General features: G+C 37.4%; 1 protein-coding gene across 1 annotated transcript; it reads left to right on the top strand.

The window, feature by feature from the left end:
- Nucleotides 1-19046: 19046 nt before the first annotated feature.
- Nucleotides 19047-19715, top strand: LOC149212379 (uncharacterized). The gene has a single exon (XM_089388670.1). The coding sequence runs from the start codon at nucleotides 19047-19049 to the stop codon at nucleotides 19713-19715; it is 669 nt and encodes a 222-aa protein (XP_089244796.1).
- Nucleotides 19716-21039: the final 1324 nt, after the last annotated feature.

The raw sequence follows: 21039 nt of genomic DNA, 5'->3' as shown, positions 1-21039 counted from the left end.
TTGGACTATTCAACACATATTCTCCCATGGATAGCTTGATATTATGGCACTTTCTAGAGAAATTTATGGTTCTTCAATTTGCAACTATCACTTGAAACTCTGGCGCTGGATATAGGAAGCAATTAAATTCCTTCGCTATCTTACAATGAATAAAATTATGGGTACCGCCCCAATAAATCAACACTATTACCTTTTTCTTCTTGATATGCCCTTCTATCTTTATAGTTTTAGGAGTAGTTATTCCGACCAATGCATTACAATATATGGTTGGGTTTATTTCTTCTTTCTCTGGGATTTATTCCTGGTGTGTATCCTCTTCTTTGATGTTTCTTATTCCTTTTCTTCTTCCTCTTCACAATATATGTAAAATAAATTCTTCTCAACACACTTATGACCTTTAGTGTATTTTCTATCACAACTGTAACAAAGCCCTTTTGCTTTTTTTCTTCCAATTGTTGTGGTGTCAACCTTGTAGGTTGTGGAAGTCTAGTAGAAACAACATTTCCATCTTTATAGTTGTGATTGGTAGGCTTCCTTGCCATAATTTTTCTTGCCAACCTAAATTCCTTCTCCAATGAATCAAGTTCCCAAATGCAAACCTCATGTTGGATGTTATCCTTTAATGTCCTTATGATTACATCAATCCTATGCTCCTCTAGAATATCTTTTACCCTTATATTCAATTTTTGGAAGTCCTCAATGTGCTCCACCATTGAAAATTTTTGTTTGATATTTATCAATTGGCTAAGAAAGGTGTTTCTTTTTGTATCCTCACATGTGCTATCATTTATTCCGTAAAAATTTCCCAAGTGACAATTTGTTTACGAGAGCAAAGCCATTGATACCATACAAAATGATTGGGTTCCAAATATAAAGTTGCAATGTGTACCTTTTATGTGTTTTGCACATTATGGAGATCAAAATATTGCTCCATATGTAGTATCCATGTTACGGGATCCTTGCCATCAAAGTTCCTCATATCAATCTTTGGAACATGGTGGGTTTTCAATCCAATGTTAGAGCCTATGAAATCATTATTAACATTTATTTTGTTCTCGTCATGAGTTCCCTTTACTACCCTTTTGCCATTAGTGAGCATTTCTTGTAGCAACTTTGCCAGATCTATCTTCGAATCTTCCATGTTTCCTTTAAGTTTTACTTCTATACCATCCATCTTAGCTTTCATGCCATCCATCTTAGCTTTCATGCCATTCAACTTAGCTTCCACGCCATTCTTTAAACCATCCATCTTATATTCCATGCCATTCTTTAAACCATCCATATTAGCTTCCACACCTTTCTTTAAACCATCCATCTTAGCTTCTGCTACATTTTGTGAGAGTGAAATTTGTTGCACTTGGTCTCGTAATTTTGATATATCATCTTGCATTTCATCATCTTCTTAATGAGTCATGCTAGAGCTTTCAGATTTCTTACTAGGTGTTTCCATTTTCTTTCTTCGAGGTATCTGTTAATGATAATTATGCTTCACTATGTCCTTTGGATTCCTTCAAACTAATTTGGAAAACCAAACTTATGCAAAATTTTAAAAAGACTACACACTATTTTTGGCTTTGTAGAAGCTCGATATTAAATTGATTGTATCTCTGTAATTGCAGATCTCCAAGGTCTAAAATTTTGTCCTATGGTAGCCCTATGCATCCTCATTCCAATCCCACAAGTCCGATCAAGATTGGATTTGCCAAGAAAGCATTATTCCAAATCTCCCACGATGATCTAATTACAAACTGGTTCCATGAAGTGAACTTGTATGGAGCGCCATGTGTCACTGGTTTGACCTTCGGACCTGAAACTGATACATAGAAAAATAAAGTTCATCGTATTTCTGTACCTTTTTATGAAATTTCAATTTGATGCTCAGAGAGATAGTTATGATGATTTTTCGCTGGTTTCCTGTTTGAGATATAATTTGGGAGGTTGCAAAATCCCTAACTTCCTTGGATCATATCTCTGAAACTATAGTGCTAAAAGATCTGAAATTCATACCCAAGTTTCATAAAGATTTAAGCTCAAATGGGTTTTAATTTTAGCTTCTAAAACATTGTATAAATAATGCTATAGAGAAAATTCCACAACGGCCTATTTGAAGCAATGAAACTTTAGAATCCCAAAGCTCTGATACCAATTGTTATGCAACTAGATCACAAAATAGAAGAAAAGATAGATAAATGACTTCAAAATCAGCCTCTTCGAGGGGGAAACCTCCTTTACATTACACAAATGAATGATTCTTGGATGTCACAAATGACAAGACCTCCTTTTTATATATAGAGGTCTAAGGGGTCACCATATAGTCAAGCCGAAATAACAATAATAATGTAAGGTCACAACAATAACAATAGTGGGCTTATATGGGGCACAATAATAATAGTATGGGGACAACATGGGCACAAAAATACAATAAGGGGCTACAATGACAATAATAATAAGGGAATACGCTAGTATTGTATGGTCCTAACAAGAAGGGAAAGGAGGTTAAGTTAGAGACACATTCTGATGTTTGGTGCAAAAAATGCAAGGTTGAAGGTCATCATAAGGATCCATTCCTTGTATTCCAGTATTATATAGTTGTGGGAGATCATAATGATGAGCCCCAGAAATGAGTAATTATATGGGCTCATTCAGCCTCCTAATTCGACTTAATCCACCATTCTCATTAGTTTATTGCATGTTTTTTATTATATTTATGCTAATAGAGTGAATTGGGTTAGTCATTATGCCAACAAGTCTAATGGGTGCTTTGTGCAGATTTTTGGTCAATTTTGAAACAAAATCAAAGGTTTTAATGAGCACTTGGCAGCCAAATTCGTGGAAGAACAAGGCAGAGGATTTGTAGGAAGGTGTCCCCTTCATTTATGGGCCCTTACCTCGAATTCTCCACCAGCAACTCGGAGTTCAAAGGCCACCACATCGATTATCACAAGGGCAGTCGAGCAAGGGCTAGTAAAGTTGTTGTTAACTGCAAGTTTTGGCAGCCGAGTTCCTAAAGTTTAGGAGGACTGTTGGGGTCCTCAATTTGTATAAATAAGAAGGCTTAGGGCCTCATTTGGAGTTAGCTAGTTTGTAGTTCGATTTTAGGAGGAGTTAGTCAGATGTTAGTTAGATTTTAGTCAGTAGGTTAGCTCTGCATTTCAACACATTTTCAAGCTTTTTCTTGTAGACAGTTTTTGGGATGTAACTATTATTTCTTGCTCAATAAAGATGAATCCAGCTTTGCACCAGCTCTAATCTCCCTTAGGAGGCTGTAGCTCTTGGGGTTGGGCCCAACCCAAGTGCCCAGTACCTCCTTTGTGTACTTTTATGTGTCTTTGCTGCATTCTTAGAATAAATTCTGTTATTTAGGTTAAGATCTTACTTTGTGTTTTTGATGATTGAAATAGATTTTCATGCTTCAGGTTGATTTGACAGTTTGGCAAAGGAAAAGATCTTCAAAAAATGCCATCAAGCAACCCTTGATCTCACCTCTCCCTCCTTGGGACCATAAGTTGAGACCAAGGTGCCCTTGCTACCACAAAAACACTGTTCTTGCTTTTTCATGCAATTGCTAGTGTTAGATTCTTAGTTGCAAAAGTTGGTACCAGTTGTGATTACATGCTTAGATCCATTCTTGCTTAGCTTTCATAGTTATCTTACATGATTTGCTGCCAATAAACTTTTGTTCATCATGCTTATGGTTTCTAGGTCAAATTAGGTCAAAATAGCTAGATCTTTGGTTTTCTTAGTCTTTGTTAATTAGTTTTGGAAAATAACGTGCAGAACACCTGTGATACCTCTTTGCCTACCCTTACTCCATCAATACAACCTACTCCATCCCCTAACTCAGATCCTTGCCCTTTATTGCTCCCTCCATCCTTGAACAAACCCAATCACCTTAATCACTCCTCAGCCTCATTCACCAAGTCCTAGACCTCTTCACACCCTCATCTAAGCTCCATGCCCACTTCTCCACCTTTATTCCACCATCATCCCTTCAAAATTCCCTTTCAGAACATCCTGTAGAAACATCCTGTAGAAGTTATAGAACATCCTGTAGAACCCCTGCAGACTCCCTGTAGAAGATCACGAAAGTGGTTTCTTCAGATCTGAACATTGTGAAACTCTTTGGAAGGGTGCTAGGGACCCCTTAGGCCCTCTTCTCACCTTCCCAACCTCATACAATCATTTCCTTTCGCCAATCAACCTCGGCACAGAAAAAATAGTCAAAGCACATGCATAATAACTCTGCGAAATTACTCAAAAATGAAAAAAGATGTTTTCTTCATATTTCTCTTCAGAAGTAGCTTAGTCACATGCATTTTACCTTTCTAGAAGTCATGGCATACATTTATGTAGGTTTCATCCTTTTACTTGCAGCAGTAGGGTTAGTTAGTAAAACTAGGGTTTGTTAGGATTTGCATTTCCTTTCAACTTTCCGCTTCTTTCTGCAAATAGATTAGCCTCTGTTGAGTTAGTTTTCATCCATCACAGTTAAAAGCTTCTTCTAAGAGGTCATAGAAGTTGGCTTAAGCTCCTAGTGGACTTGTGCCAGTTGATCCAGTGACAGCCTACGGCAAGAGCTAGTACTTGTGCATATCGCATCGTCGCTTTCAAGTTTGTTACGAACTACCAGGTTGATAAAAGTAAAGAAGGGAGTCCCAGGAGTTGCAACATTATTGCTGCAATACTAGAGCCCACCATCTTTTTGGCGCCGTTTCTGGGGAAGCATCAGAGTATTGGTGATTGCTACTTTTCTTCTATTTTCTACTACAACCTTCTGCTAAATAGTTTATTTCAGCAAGCGTAGAGCAGATTGTTTCATTTCCATTTTGCAATTTCATTTCCGCAAAAGTAGATTAGCATTTCCCACTTTCATAGATTAGCATTTCAATTCCGCAATTTCAATTCTGCAAGCGTAGCCTAGCATTTCATTCCTGCAATTTCATTTCAGCAACATAGATTAGTCCTTTCCTGCTTTCATTTCAATTCTGGATTTTCATTTCAGCAAGATAAATTTTAGTTAGTTGCAGTTCAATCTATTTCAGTTTTGCAGGTACAAGCAGAAAAAAATAAATAAATAAAAAATAAATAAAAAATAAAAAATAAAAAATAAAATCAAGCAAAAAGATTTCCTTTCATGCCTTGTAGGAGCAGAGATAAGTCAGGAAAATATTTGCACAACACCCCCACTGCTTAACACGGCCAACCTTCTCTCTTCTTCCATGGCTGTGATTAAGAAGAACCCTTAGGTGGACATCAAGACATATTTGAAGAACCTCTAGGGGAGAAGAAGAAGAAAACATTCCTCAGGAGCAAATGGCTGAAACCAAAAATGTTGGGAGCAATACCTTTTCTTCCAACTCAATCCTTAGAGGTGAATGTGAAAATATGCTAGAAGATTTCAAGAGCGATATGAGACAGTTTCTTGCAATGCAATTGGATACCTTGCGGATCCAAAGGAAGAAAGAGAAAGCTGAGAGGGCTTTGGCCATCTTTTGTCCCAAGTGCACTAGAAAGCATCCTAGGAACGAATGTCCATTGCACTCCATAGAAGTGTGTTTCGTCTGTGAAGAAGACCATCCTACGAATCAATGCCCTTCCTTGCCCAGACTTAAAGCTGCATATCAGAGAGCCAAAGGAGTCACTGAACCACTCTATTATATGAACCAAAGGAGGCCAAATGGGCCCATGCCTTACCAACAGAGAATGCAGGGGACATCCCAGACTTATTACAACCCCTATAAATCCACTTCCATGCCTTCTTGGGGTCCCCCTGCTCATTCTTCCTGGTCCACACCTCCTCCTTGGTCATATCCTCCTCAATATCTTGCTCAACCATCAACTCATCCATTTCACCCCTATGCTCAGCCATAGCCTCAGTGGAATGCATCTCATCAGGGGTGGAGGCCCCAATACAACTCTCCTTCTGCTCCTTTGCCTACACCACCTACCGAACCTCCTGCAAGCGCCCACTCCATTTCCTTTCACCTTTGCACAGTAAAAAACAGTTGAAATACATGCATAATAATTCTACAAGATTACTTAAAAGTGCAAAAAGATGTTTTTTCCATACTTCACTTTAGAAGTAGCTTAGTCACATGCTTTTTACCTTTTTGGAATCAATGGCATCCCTTTCAGTAGCTTGCATCCTTTTCCTTGCATCAGTAGGGTTAGTTGGTAAAACTAGGGTTTGCTAGGGTTTTCATTTCCTTTCAGCTTCTTAGTTTCTTTCTGCAAGTAGATTAGCTTCCTTTGAGTTAGCTTTCATCCATCAGTTAAAAGCTTCTTGTAAGAGCTCATAGAAGTTGGCTTAAGCTCCTAGCATACTTGTGCCAGTTGATCAAGTGACAGCCGCAGCAAGATCTAGTTCTTGTGCATACAGCACCATCGCTTCCAAGTTTGTTATGAACTACCGGGTTGATAAAAGTAAAGAAGGGAGTCCTAGGAGTTGCAACATTATTGCTACAATACTGGAGCCCACCACATAACCCACTAAAATCAGAGTCTTCCACTAGATCAAGCACTGGTGCAAGTACCTGGAATAGTATTTGCCAAGTTTCAAGACATCATTCAAGTGGAAATTGCTCCTTATTACAGAAGTTTATACAGTCTCCAAAGAAATTTTTTTGTAAATTTTCTAAATTAGTTGACCATGATGAGAGGAATTGTCGAAGGAATGAAATAATAATGGACAAAAATCCACTATATAGGATGCAGGTTGAAAACCATGCACAAAATGAACAGGGCTTACGTACAGCTCACGGAGGATTTCAAGGATGAGGAAGAGAACGAGGACGGGAAACTGGAAGAGGTCAGGGCCAGATTATTTGTTACAGCTGTGGAGAACCAGGCCACTTTCGATGTGACTGTCAGAATCAAACACACCCTTCGTGTCAATAGTATCGTCAATTTGATCATGTTATAGATTATTTCCCGATATTAATAGCAAACATGTGGGAAAGAAGACTCATCAGCCAACACAGAATATCCAAATGATGAGATCCGAGCCCTGCGAAGACTATCCCAATGTTAGCATAGTCACGCAAAGTGATGTAGCCACTGGTTAAGACAAGGTTGAAGGAAAAAAACCAGAATCAGAGTCATGGATCCAAAAAATTGGAAAGAAGAATGTTGGGTTTGATTTACATAAAGAGAAAGAGAAATTCATGGAGGCAAGAAAGAATTTTATGAGTCCAGGTGCTTCTACATCTCAGAACCCAATGTTGATAGCCTCGTGAAAGGAGAAACTTGAAGATGCTATTGCAACCCAAGAGTCAGATCCCACAGTGTTGAAATCATTTCTACAGACCTGTATGAAGTTACTAAGGGATCAGAAGGTAGTAGAGGGACTGCAAGAGCTGATAGATAATTGTGCCAGCAAGGATAAGTCATCAACAGGACAACGTGCAGTCAATAAGGTAAACCAAAGAAAGAAAAGAACCAGTAGGGAGATGCGGCTGACTGCATAGATCAGTGATTTCGAAATGGATCAGGTAATCCTAGACTTGGGATTTGATGCTAATGTACTACCAAAGAAGACTTGGGAACGTATGGGAAAGCCTAAGTTACAATGGTCACCAATTCATCTACATATGGTGAATCAGTAGAAGATAATTCCAATGGGGCACCTACATGGAGTAATTGTAGATAATGAAGGTGCAAGAGCAGTGGTTGATTTCGAAGTTATTGAGATCATCAATGATCGTAATCCATACACAAAGTTTCTTGGGATTGATTAGAATTTTGACATGAATTCCATCATCAACTTAAATAAGTGAAGCATGGTATTTGAGAAGAATGAACTTCGAGTAATTGTCCCACTGGATCCAGTTGAAGGTGTGTGCTACACAAAACCAAACCATGACTATTATGTATATGGGGACATTGAGCACGTCTATAAGTTAACTGTGCAGAATGAATATTGGATCAATCCCACTGCGGATGGAAGGATCAGCTTGGAGAAGGTGATCCAAAAATGGGTCTTGGATAAACCTCTAAGTCTAAAAGACTTCATATAAGAGGAAAAAGGTGCCCAATGGCACAAATCCTTTGTAAATTAGAGGAAAATGAAAATCAGAGGATTCTCTTGGAAATAGTCTCATTGCAGAGATCTCCTCATTCTGAATCCAACGCAACTTGAATGGATGAAAATGGACTTCAGATGAAGAAGCTATCATAAAAAGAAGTTCCCCTTTGTTCTTTGGGAAAGAGGCAAAAATCTGAAGAAATAAGGCCTATCGGAGGCTTAAATCAACAATAAACAGGTACCGTCAGATCTGGCTATTCAATGGTCTATATTCGATCGGCAATCGCAATCGGCGGTGGCAGTCAATGGCTATCAAAGCCAATCAGAGGAATGACATGCAATGGGACCGAGCTGATGTGATACCATGATCACTAATATCGGCGGATCGCAATCGGTGTTGGCATAGACCATACTATATGGCAAGACCTCGAGCTGATGCAATATGCGATTGCAACAAGTCGCATCGCAATATCGCATCGGTGCATTACAGAGGAGTGGACATATGTTAAATATATATATGTGATCTGATTGCCGGACCCGATAGCACTTTAAAACGATATTCCATAAACATTTCAAATCTAATATAAAGCCATTACTACGGGATTTTGCGATATTGTAATGTATTTCTAAAATACAAAGGGATAGGCCATTTGTGACTTGCAACAATGACTTGTGGGTGGACCCAAGATCACTTTAAAACGATATTCCATAAACATTTCAAATCCGATATAAAGCCATTGCTACAAGATTTTGCAATATTGTAATGTATTTCTAAAATACAAAGGGATGGGCCATTTGCAACTTGCGATAGAAACTTGTGGGAAGACCCGATAGGAGTATAGACCAGATTTAAGGGCTTTTGAAGTTCAAAAAGACTGTGTTTTGGTGGATTTTCACAGTTTCAAGGCATTTCTCTATGTTAACAAAAAGCGTCCATTTCAGGGATTTCACAAGCCCGATGCACTCATCCATTACAGAATAGGTGGCATCCCTCCTTGAGGGCGTTTAGCAATGATTGCTAATGCTCAGAGAAGGGATTTGAGCGGACCAAAGCTAGAAGACAGGAAGCCCGAAAGGGAAAATGAACAGGCAGTGTCAATTTGGCTTAAAAAAGCCATAGAACAACAGAACGACGTGATTGTTGGTTGCTGAGGGTGTTTTTGGGGTTTTTTTGCTGAAAGTGAGGCCAAGGCAAGAAGCCAAGGCGAAGGAGGCAACACAGAAGCAAAAAGGTAGCCAAGGGAGTCACTTGGAGTTCAAGTGAAAAACCCAGAGAGCTGTAAAATGATAGAGGGCAGAAAGAAGCCAGAGCTGAAGAGCTAGAGCCTGAGCCAGAGCTGAAGAGATAGAGTCAGAGCCAAAGAGCCAGAACCAAGAGCCAAGAGCCAGAGCTTCAAGAGCCAAGAGCCAGAGCTTCAAGAGCCAAGGAATAACATGGTGTCTGAACCCACTGTTTCTGTGTAAAACAACAGGAGTTAAGCCAAGAGCTTGTAAAAAAGACTTATGCCATAATCCCAGAGAGCCTAGTTGAATTGACTAGAGCTCACAGAGATGTAGCCCAAGAGTTGTGGGTGAACTCCTAATTAAATTGTTGTTTCTGTGTTCATGTTTATTGCTACTTTATTTTCTGTTACATGTATTTATACATCAGTTTCAACACATCAATTTACAACACATAATTAGTTAAAAACAATTATCAACATACACCTATATTTTCAAGCATTTCTTAATTCCGTATTGGTTAATCAATAAGACTTGGGAATATTTAAAGCTTTGGAAGTGGGAGCGGTTCTTGTAAGTTAGACAGGAAACCTAAGTGCCACATTTTCAAATCAGAAGGAAAACTCCTGCCAATCAAAATCAGATGAAGAGTTAGAAAACTAGAAGAATTGGTTGCATGAGGTCTCTACGCTGTGACGTATTCAATGTACTAAATCATTATACTTTGTGTCTACTTAGGTATGTAAGTTACCCTATTATGATGGCTTGGGTGATGTCAATATATTTCTTAAACATTTTGAAAGGGATGTAGAAAAGGAACATCGGTTCCAGGCCTTAGAGATAGCATTAAGAGCTACACCTACAAGATGGTGGGGCACGCACATAGATAATTTTGCTGACTAGAAGGAATATCGGCGAATGATGTGATTAAGGTTTAGGTACGCGAGAACCTAACTCACTGAAAAATACACAGGGAAGGATGATCCACGCATACATCTGGCACGGTGGACTAAGGCATGGGGTGAGATACCTAAACTTGAGTGGGTGCATATCTTTATTCAGACCCTGGATGTTATCTCGAAGAATTGGTATTCAGAAACAGAGCTGCGACATAGGACCGGTGACTAGGATGAGATGAAAAAAAAATTATTTCTCACGTTCAGTTGTCAAGATGGGTTCAAAGGCATTGATGAAGCACTTTAGGAGATTAAAGTAGCAGTCTTCTGAACACCCATCAAAACTATCATGTGGGTACAACCTGATTGGAAGAAGTAGTTGCAACATGCTTTAGAATGTTATAATGTTACAACGGAAAAAGTTGCAAGGATCCATGAAATATTAGTATCCTTGAATTTGAAGGACAACGTGAAGTTGGGGGACCTAGTGCGAAGATCCTTGATATTACGCAACTAGTGCACACAAAGCAGGTGAACATTGGTTCAAAGGTAGAACCAAAATTCAAGAACATTGGAGACTATTGGGATGAATATATAGTGGATAAGGTAGCTGAATTATTACATGAATATCCGGATTTATTTCCAACCAATTTCTCTTACTTGAAGGGGATAGTAGGAGATTTGGGGGTGACGAAGACCAATTTAAAACCTGATGCAAAGCCAGTTAAGTAGCGCCCATATCGGTTGAACCCCAAATACAAGGAAAAGGTACGAGAGGAAATCGATAAAATGATTGCGGCCGGAATAATTGAGCCTATAGAGGAATCTGAGTGGGTCAGTCCTATGGTGGTCCAAGAGAAGAAAACAAAAGGTGCTATCAAGATTTGTGTAGATTTTCAGGATCTAAACGATGCATCTATCCATAATCCATTCCCTACATCGTTTACAGATGAAGTTCTCGAGAATTTCGATGGACATGAAGCTTACTCATTTACGGATGGATTTTCAGGATACCACCAAATTAAGATCGTGTCGGAGGATAGAAGCAAGACTACCTTCACTATAGAATGGGGGTCATTCCAGTATACAATTATGCCTTTCGGACTAAAAAATTCTCCTGTAATTTTCTCTAGGGTGGTTGTTGCAGCATTCAAGGAGTTCATTCATAAGTTTTTGGAAGTCTACTTCGATGATTGGACAATGTTTGGGTTGGTCAAGAAGCATGTTTCTAGTTTATACTTGATGTTGGATACCTATAGGAAGTACCAGATCTCTCTGAACCTAAAGAAATGTATTTTCTATGTACCTTTCATAATACTATTAGGCCACGTTGTCTGTAAGCAGGGATTGATGGTAGACCCTTCTAAGATCTTCATCATTATCAATATCGAGTCCCCTAGGAACCAAGAGCAGCTACGTGCGACATTGGGTCATACTGGGTACTATAGGAAGTTTATTAAGGCATATGCACAGATCACTGCATGCATGGAGAGGTGGTTAAAGAAGGATTTTACGTTTTGTTGGGATGACAATTATCAGAAGAGATTGGTTACTATGAAGGAGAAGATGGTTACAACGCTAATCCTACTATTCCAAGATAGGAAGAGAAAATTTCATGTACATGTGGATGCGTCTTGCATAGCGTTGGGATTCATCTTAACACAACCAAAGGCAGGAGATATCAATCAATTAATTTCCTTCGCCACTCAAAAACTATCTAAGGCCGCAAGTAACTACTCAACCACAGAGCGAAAAGGTTTGGAAATGGTTTATGCACTACAGAAGTTCAACCATTATCTACTAGGTGCACACTTTACGATGTACACGGACCATTCGACTTTGAAGTACCTCATCAATAAGCCTAGCATAGCTCCCGAAGGGAATACAATGCAGCAAAAGAAGGAACTAGATGTGAAGGCTACCGTTTTTTTGTAATTGTAGGAAAACTATATAAGATGGGGTCGGATGAAGTTCTACGCTGATATGTGCCTGAATATGAAAGACACAATATTCTAGCTGAAGCACATGGTGGTGTCGTTGGAGGACACTATGAGGGTAACGCTACTGCACAGAAGATCCTATGTGCAGGATTATGGTGGCCAACAATACATAAAGAATCCAAAGAATATTGCAGTGCGTGTGATGTGTGTCAAAGGACCGGGAGACCATCACGAAGGGATGAAATTATATTGAATCCACATGTCATGTTACAATAATTTGATAAATGAGCAATTGAATCTGTTGGACCTATTCAGATACCTGGAAAAAGGACAGGGGCATGTTATATTATCACTACGACGGAATACTGAACTTGGTGGGTTGAAGCACAACCTGTGAAGGAATGTAGCGTGGACACTGCTGCAAATTTCGTATTTTAGTTTATTTTGTCAGGATTTGGATGCCCGAAAAGTTTGATGAGTGACAGAGGGTCACACTTCCTGAATGAGACAATTGTTGTTTCAACAGAAGAGTGCTAGATGTACCATTAAAACAGTATGCCATATCACTCCCTAGTGAATGGCATTGTTGAAGCTTTCAAAAATATCTTGGAGAATTCCCTCAAAATGGTATGCAACGCTAATAGGAATGATTGGGATGTGAACATACTAGTGGTTCTATGGGCATATAAGACTACCTGTAAGAAATTGACAGGCCCAACACCCTTTCGACTAGTTTAGGGACAAGAAGCAGTAATGTCGATGGAATACATAGTGCCCAACCTATGTATCGCAACAATAACTTAGATGGAAGGTCGTGACATCATGGAGGAATGCCTCGCGTAGTTTCTTGCGTTAGAGGAAGAATGAATTTTCGTTGACTTCCATCAACAAGTACAAAAAGCTAGAGAAAAGGCATGGCACAATCGACACATCAAGAAACGCACCTTCAAAAATGGAGATATGGTACTAATGTATGACAACAAGTTTACCAAGTTTCCGGGGAAGTTTTAGATGCACTAGCTAAGACCATATATAACTGAGGACATTTCGGATGGTGGTGTAGTTCAGCTCACGAATCTGAATGGGGAAGTATTTTTAGGCATGATTAATGGGAGCAGGGTAAGGTTTTATTCCTTAAAATTTTATTTTTATTTCTATGTAATTTGATCTAGTCAATTTTTTTTATATAATATAACATTACAACATCTCTCCCATACTAAGATGGAGAGTGTCTCTTGGCACAATAAATAAAAATGTAATACCCAGATGCATTATACAGGTGTCAATCTCTGAAGATCCTTTTTCCTATTATTCATTTGAAGTATCATTAAGTTACTAAATAGGATTGTTGACTAGTGGGAACTTGCTAAGGGATGGTGCAAGGTTAAAGATTGGAGTTGGTTGTAAATAATTTGATTTTCCTCACTAATATACCCTTTTCGGGTGTGGAGGTGAGTCTCAATACACTAGTTGTAGGGAACATTTTACTAATTATACTAATATACTATCCTTGTGAATAAGGAACATATCTATTGAAACAACGTAATATCAACATATAACATGGATTCAACAAGGGCTTCATGTAAAATATACATGGTACTCTAGATTATTAGTTCATTTCAGGCCACACGATCATATGAAGACAACTAACACTAGTTTAACATTTCTTGGAGGGCACACTTTATGATTCGACAAGAGGATTCTACAATTTTATTAAGTATTAATAGGATCTGGCCTAGATGTATTACACCAAAGATTACACTGTGGGGTGGGAGTGGGGAGAGGGCAGTGTTAATAAATGTATTAAAAAACTTATCATTTAAAAAATTTCATCAATAATTAACTATATAGAAGTGCATCAGAAAATAATTTTCATCATAACAACGAATGAAAGTACGCATCGAAAATTTATCATCACGCCAAAATAAGTGAACACAAACTTTTACATGGAAACCCTTGTGTTAGAAAATCAAAAATTATTTTTCTTTTCTTCTTTAATTCATTTACATATATTTCTAGGAACCAACCTACTAGAGACACCAACCCCTAATATGTGCAAGAACGCACTTGTAATAGGCTACAACCCGATTAAAGCACCAACCTCAAAAATGTGCAAGAACCCACTTACAATTGGCTACAACTTGATTGAGGGACAAAACTCGAAAATGTGCAAACACCCACTTACAATAGGTTACAACCTAACTGAGGCTCCAACCTAAAAAATGAGAAAGAAACCACTTGCAATAGGATACAACCTAATTGAGGCACCAACCTCAAAAATGTGCAAGCATCCACATGCAATAGTCTGCAACCTTATTGAGGAACCAACCTTGAAAATGTGCAAGCACCCACTTGAAATAGGCTACAACCTAATTGAGGCACCAACCTTGATGGAGGCACCACCTCCTTATTCCCTTGAAGATGTTCTGAAGATATTTTACCTTGGAGGAGGTTTGATCCTTTGTTCATGTTTTTTTCTTAATTACATTATTGTCTTCCTTTTGATGGGGCTTCTTGAGAACACTGGCATAAATTCTTGAAGAAACAACACTTCCAACCTTCTTCTCGTTATCACTGTGATTTGGATTGTGAAGAATACAAACTTTTATTTTAGGTTTTTATTAAAATATAACCTTTGGAGACTTGCAACTTGCTTCACTACTATATATAGTAACAAATTCTGACAAAAAAGTATGACGATACTAGTAAAATTGGCCATTACATCGAAAATTATAAGACTTAATGTCAATTTTTTTAAATTTTTTCATTAGATTGAATTCATCAGTCTTTCGATGACATGTCTTGAACTCGTTGTAATTTTGACAATATTATGCCTATCATCATAAGAGTAGCGATATTTGATGGTTGTCACAATACCAACCAAAAGACTTTTTTCCCTATTCATTGCGCTATTAATGTAACAGTGGGTCACTTTTTGACTAGTCAACTTTGAATTGGTCAGTTATCATCGTAATTTCGATGATAAGTAAATTTATAAATGTGTTTATTTTAAGAGACATTGCAACGTTTTCAGTATAACTACAATGATTCTAAAAGGTTATAAGTATCCTTGTCGAGTGAAAAAGAGATTTTATTTTATCTATATATATGTACATCAATTTCATTACAAAATATAATAGATCTAGTACTCTACTCAATTTTATAACATAATCATCGCATAATTATTTTGGGGGGACGAATGTCAACAAGCATTAGTAGGGGAAAAAATCAAGGGGATGATCGGAGATGTTATTTCCCTTGCATTAAATGTAGTGGCTTGTCTACCGTAAGTGTTTTAAGAGAAACAACTAAAAGAGATTGTAGGAAACTTGGGCACATTGAAGGGGGACTGAAGGAACATCATCCCTTGGTAAGCTATATATTCATTATCTATTGTGTTTATATTACTTGTATTTGTATAATTTTAAACATTTAGAATATTTGATATGCTGACTAATTTTAATTTTCATGGTTATTTCTAATTGAAAAGTCAAGTAGGCCCCCTATTTGGTGTTTGAATGCCCCAAGTAGTAGTAGAAATGTTGTACAAGTTGAGGAATATGGAAAAAGTATTGAAGTTAAATTTTGATGATCCAATGAAAGAAGATGATGGGAAAAATGAATTGATCCAAGGCTTGTTCTCTCAACCAGTCAATGATGAGGATGAGGACAATGATGATAATATTCTTGATGAACATTTGCTAGAAAAGGAAACAACAACACTTTATGAAGGCTTAAAATAAAATCTTCTCTCCACTACATTATTGTTGGTTAACTTAAAGGTTTTGAATGGTTTTTCAAATGCTTGTATGAAACACAAGCTAATTTATGTAATGTGTTTCATCACATATGATACTTGAAGGTTAATTTTATTTTCCCTTTTTTTGTGTTGATTAATATATAAAATAAAAATTGAATATTTAGGATTAATATTCTTTACAATAACTAGTGATTTTTTGTGTTGTAGATTATTAGGTGAAATTTTGTTACCATCGTCAAATATTTTATCTCATACATATTGAGATTTATATGCCATTATGAAAGAAATCGGAATGAAGTATCAAGCTATAAATGCATGTCCTAATGATCATATTATATATTACAGGCAACATGCATTGGAAACAAATTGTCTGCAATGTACAAGAAATAGATATCGAATCGATCAAGTAATTAAAAAGGTGATTGAGAAAGTTATTCATTATATTCCCATAATTCCATGTTTGCAATGATTGTTCAAGTGCGAAAGCCATAGTTTATGGATTACCATGCACGAAAGAGAAGTGGAGACGGTTTTCTTCGAATGCATACCGATGGTTATGTATTTAGGGAAATTGAGGAAAAATTGACGCATTTTAACGATGAACCTTGTAATGTTAGGATTTCATTGGTAGCTGACGGTGTTAATCCATTTGGAGAGCTCAGGTTTATTTACTTTGTGTGGCCAATTTTTGCTATAACCTTTGTCCTTAGATGTCAATAAAGTGGGAGCACATAACGTTGACAATAGTTGTTCTAGGTATTTGTTTACATTAAGTTTTCAAATATAACATTTTCATTTGTCTTGTTTGTTGCATAAGATCTTATACTTGTTTATTTACTCATATACATACATATCATGGGAATCATTATGTGTAATTTCAAACAATTACTAGGTAAGTACCAATTTAAAGATATGAATGTATATATCGAGCCTCTTATTAATGAGTTACTAAAGTTATGGGTTGGATTCACTATGTATGGCATATGTAAACCAATAAGGCATAGGAAATTTCAATTCCATGGAATACTTGTATGGACAATTCATGATGCCCTGTGAATAACACATGTTTGTGATATGTAACATTCCAATATTGCACTTTAATAGTGAATAATTATTTGAATATATCATGCATGTTTTTAAATAATCCCTATGTGTAATTGACATTAATCCATCTCTTAATGTGGGTATTCAAACAAGGGGTAAATATGCATGTGCAATTTGTGTTCCTAAGATGAAATCTCGACATTCAAGAAGTTTAGGAAAGAAGGTGTTTGATGAGTATAAGCACTTCCTCTTTAAGAACCATAGGTATCACACTATAGAAAAACATATTTTCAATGGGAAAGAAGAGATTTTATTAAAACCACAAAGAATGACAACTCACCTATGGAAGTTGGAATATAATAGAAATTGGAAAGATATGCAATTTTTTTTATTTATCATATATATAATTTTTTGAATTTTGAATTTTATATAATTTATTTTACTAAATTTGATAATTATTGTTGTAATTTCTTCTATGCTTCATCATGAAGGTCATGATGGTATTAATAATGGGCTTCCACGTGGAATGAAAATTTATCACACTCAATTCATGAGGTTTTCCTGCTATGAGGACCTAAGAGTGTTCATTTGTTTGATATAATACATATCGGGAAGAATTTGATAGAAACATCACGGAAAATCATAGATGATAGGAGGGATAAAGAAACTTGAATTGCCAAAATTTGTAGTGACATTCATGAAACCAATCATGCAATGCAATGTGTGATCTAATCAAATAGCGATGGAGACTAAAATTTCCTTTCATGGTTATTAATAGAGAAGAAAAGAAATGATGTAAAAGAGTTCATTCAAAGAAGTAAATTTCCCACAAGTTTTTCTTCAAACATAAAAAATATCTTAAAAAAGAAAGGTGAATTGGCAGGGTTAAAACACATGATTGGCATACCTTCACTGAGGTAACTATTTTGTTATATATATTTAAATTTTGGTATACATCTCAATTTTTTCCTATCCACTTTAGATTAAACAGATAACGAATCATTTTTATTGCTACAATATGTTATACATCTATATCTACTAGATGACTTAGACAACAATGTCAAGCAAATTCTATCTTAGGAAATACATAAGCTAAGTAGCGATTTATATGCAAAGTGTTTGTTCAATTTATTGTTCAACTTAATGACATGTGTCTTACTTGTAATGTAATAGATTATGTTTTTCTGAAACATGTTATTTTCTTGTATAATTTGTAGATTATATTATATAATAATTGTGGTTCATCTTAGATTATATTATGTTATATTATGTTTTTCTGAAACAATTGTGGTGTTGAGATTAATGTAGAAACTATTCAAACTGAACCCTAGATTAGGATTTTCTTCCTGGTTTATAGGATTCAGTTCAACTTCCCTAAATGTGTGATTGTTATATATATTCCACATGTAATGTATGAGGGACAGAGTGTGTACTGCAGAGGCAGTCTTACAGGAGGTGTTTCACACTTGTAAGCTGCTAAGTTGTTTAATAAAGATTGATTCTTTGAATGTTTGACATGGTATCAGAGCTACATGGCTAAGGAAGCCTGTACCAGAGTGGAGAGAGGCCGACGCGATTGAGGTGAAACCAGTGCGGATTTTGGTGAGAAAATCGCATCAATTTCACTTCTACACTTTACGCGATTTTTAATCTTCAGATCAGTGCGAATGCTTGGAGGAAAATCGCGCTGACCTTGCGCAAGGGGAAAAGGCTGTTTTTTTCTGTCTTTGCATGTTGCATGTGTTTTTTAGTGTGGTGGGCTGTTGTTTGGGAAGTGGACAGCTGCAAGTGCGATCTTCATTTGATGAGCTGCTACTGATTCGATCGGGACTGTTGAGGAGGCCGATGATTAACTCTCGTGGTGTTGAGGGTGGGAACCAGATAACTCAAGTGTTCAAAGCAGCAGAGATTGGTAACACTTGAGACTGAGCTGTCGATTGGCACGTCCAGAGATCAAACTGTCATGGAGGAGGAGCCTGAAGGTTGTGTGTGGAGCTCGGTGCTCACCTGAAATCTCAAGGCCACACATCGGAGGGCTGGCAGACCATGCATCAAGGCAATCTGGAGTGAATTCAAGCTGCTCGCATGAAGCTTGAGAGTGATTTTTAAGATCCAGGGTTGTTTTTTTAATTATTGGGGTTGAAGTTTTTTATTCATTCAAGATGAATAATGAATTAGCAGAAGCTTACCTAAATGAAAACAACAAGCTAGATGGATCCAATTACTTTGGTTGGAAATTCAAGCTGCAAACCTTGGTTGAGGGACACAATGCATGGACGATTGTGAACAATGATGAGGTGAAGCCAAACCTCATTGCAGGAGGAACAACAAAAACAATCCAAGACTGGTACAAGCGAGAGACTAAGGCGAAAATGCTCCTGAAATTGTCAGTCAAAGATTGCATTATCCTCCATATCCGTGATTGCAAGACTGCACCAGAGATCTGGAAGACGCTCAAGGATCTCTATGAGGTCAAGAACACCAATCGACTATTTTTCTTGAAGAGCAAGATTCTCTCCATCAAGATGGAGGAGAATGAGACATTTGTAGCATTCATTTCGTGGATCAAGGATCTCAAGAACAAGTTGGGTGATATCGGTGAAGGTATGTCCGATACAGATCCGGTCATGATTATCATGAATGATATGACTGATGAGTATCATATGTTCATCATTGGCTTGAATGCAAGAGAAAAATCCCATCTATTTGAAGAATTGGTAGGAATCCTCATGCAGGAGGAGGAAAGACGACTGACTCATAAACCCCAGAGTTCAAATCTGGCCTTAATGGAGAAGAAGAGGCCCTTCAGAGGAAAGCCAAATGTAGCATAGAAGAGCAGCGCAACCCCACATAGAAATATGCCCTCACCTCAAGGTACATCTCTCAATAGAAATGACTCTGCAACCAAATGTTTTTGTTGTGGTAGAACCGTCCATATAGCCAGATATTGCATGAAAAAGAAGTTTGATGAAGGTTGGAAGTGACATAAGCAACATGCAGGTCATTTTGTTGATGAGGAACACAATCAAAACATCATACTGTTCATATCTAACTTTGCACTTTCGGCTAAGGAGGATGAAACAGATACCTGATTTGTCGGCTCAAGTGCATCCATCCACATGATAGGGAACAGACAACGGTTTGAAGACTTCAAAGAGACCAGCAGTGGAGCAAACATCTATCTTGGCGATGATAGAGGGTACCAAATCAAAGGTTATGGTAATATTCCTGTTGTTTTTCCTGATGGAAATATTAGACATATCCATAATGTTATGTATGTACCCGGGATAAAAAAGAATCTGATCTCTGTTTCTACTATGATTGATCATAATCTCAGGGTAGAGATGTATAAATCAAATTGTGTCATTAAAGACTTGTTGGATTCTATGAAGCCTATTGCATCAGGTATTCGTGTGGGAGGATTGTACAAGTTAAATGTCAAAAGTGCACCACATCAGGCATTGGCATCATCTGCCATGACTATAATGGACTTATGGCACCAGAGGTTCAGCCATATTAAGTTCAATGATTTGCTACTTTTACAGAAAAGAGGTATGGTCGAAGGTCTTCCTTTTTAAAATCTATGATGCATGTGCACTGGGAAAGTTGCATAGAGATGAATTTCATGTGAATCCTGATAGAAAGAAGAGAGATATACTCGAGTTGGTACACACATATCTATGTGGGCCTATGCAAACAAGATCGTTAGGCGGTGCATACTATTTTTTATTGTTTATTGATGACTGTACTAGATTTACTTGGGTGTATTTCCTCAGGAAGAAGAGCAACACTTTTGAATACTTCAAGGATTTCAGAAGTGTGGTTGAAAAACAGACAAGTAAATGCATCAGGATTCTCCACTTGGATCAAGGAGGAGAGTACAAAAAAGCTTCTGTACTCAAATACTGCAAAGATAATGGGATATAGCAGCAGTTTACATTACCTCGCACTCCTCAACAAAACGGGGTTGCAGAGAGGAAAAACAGAACCCTTCTGGAGTGTGCTTGCAGTATGTTAAAAGGTAAGAATATTTCTAATGGCTTTTGGGCTGAAGCAATTAATACTGTAGTATATCTAAAGAATAGGAGTCCAACAAGAAGTTCAGATTTCAAAACTCCTTTTGAAGCTTTATTTGGTTATAAGCCTGCAGTTAAG

This window comes from Pinus tabuliformis, chromosome 1_1 (genome assembly GCF_031772625.1).
Source record: "Pinus tabuliformis cultivar Carrire ecotype Pingquan chromosome 1_1, CPIR1, whole genome shotgun sequence".
Classification (NCBI taxonomy): Eukaryota; Viridiplantae; Streptophyta; class Pinopsida; order Pinales; family Pinaceae; genus Pinus; species Pinus tabuliformis.
This window is presented reverse-complemented; position numbering and strand designations above follow the sequence as displayed.

What these genes read in the sequence shown, in the direction of transcription:
- LOC149212379 (XM_089388670.1), top strand. Translation starts at nt 19,047, where the DNA reads ATGAATAATGAATTAGCAGAAGCTTACCTAAATGAAAACAACAAGCTA.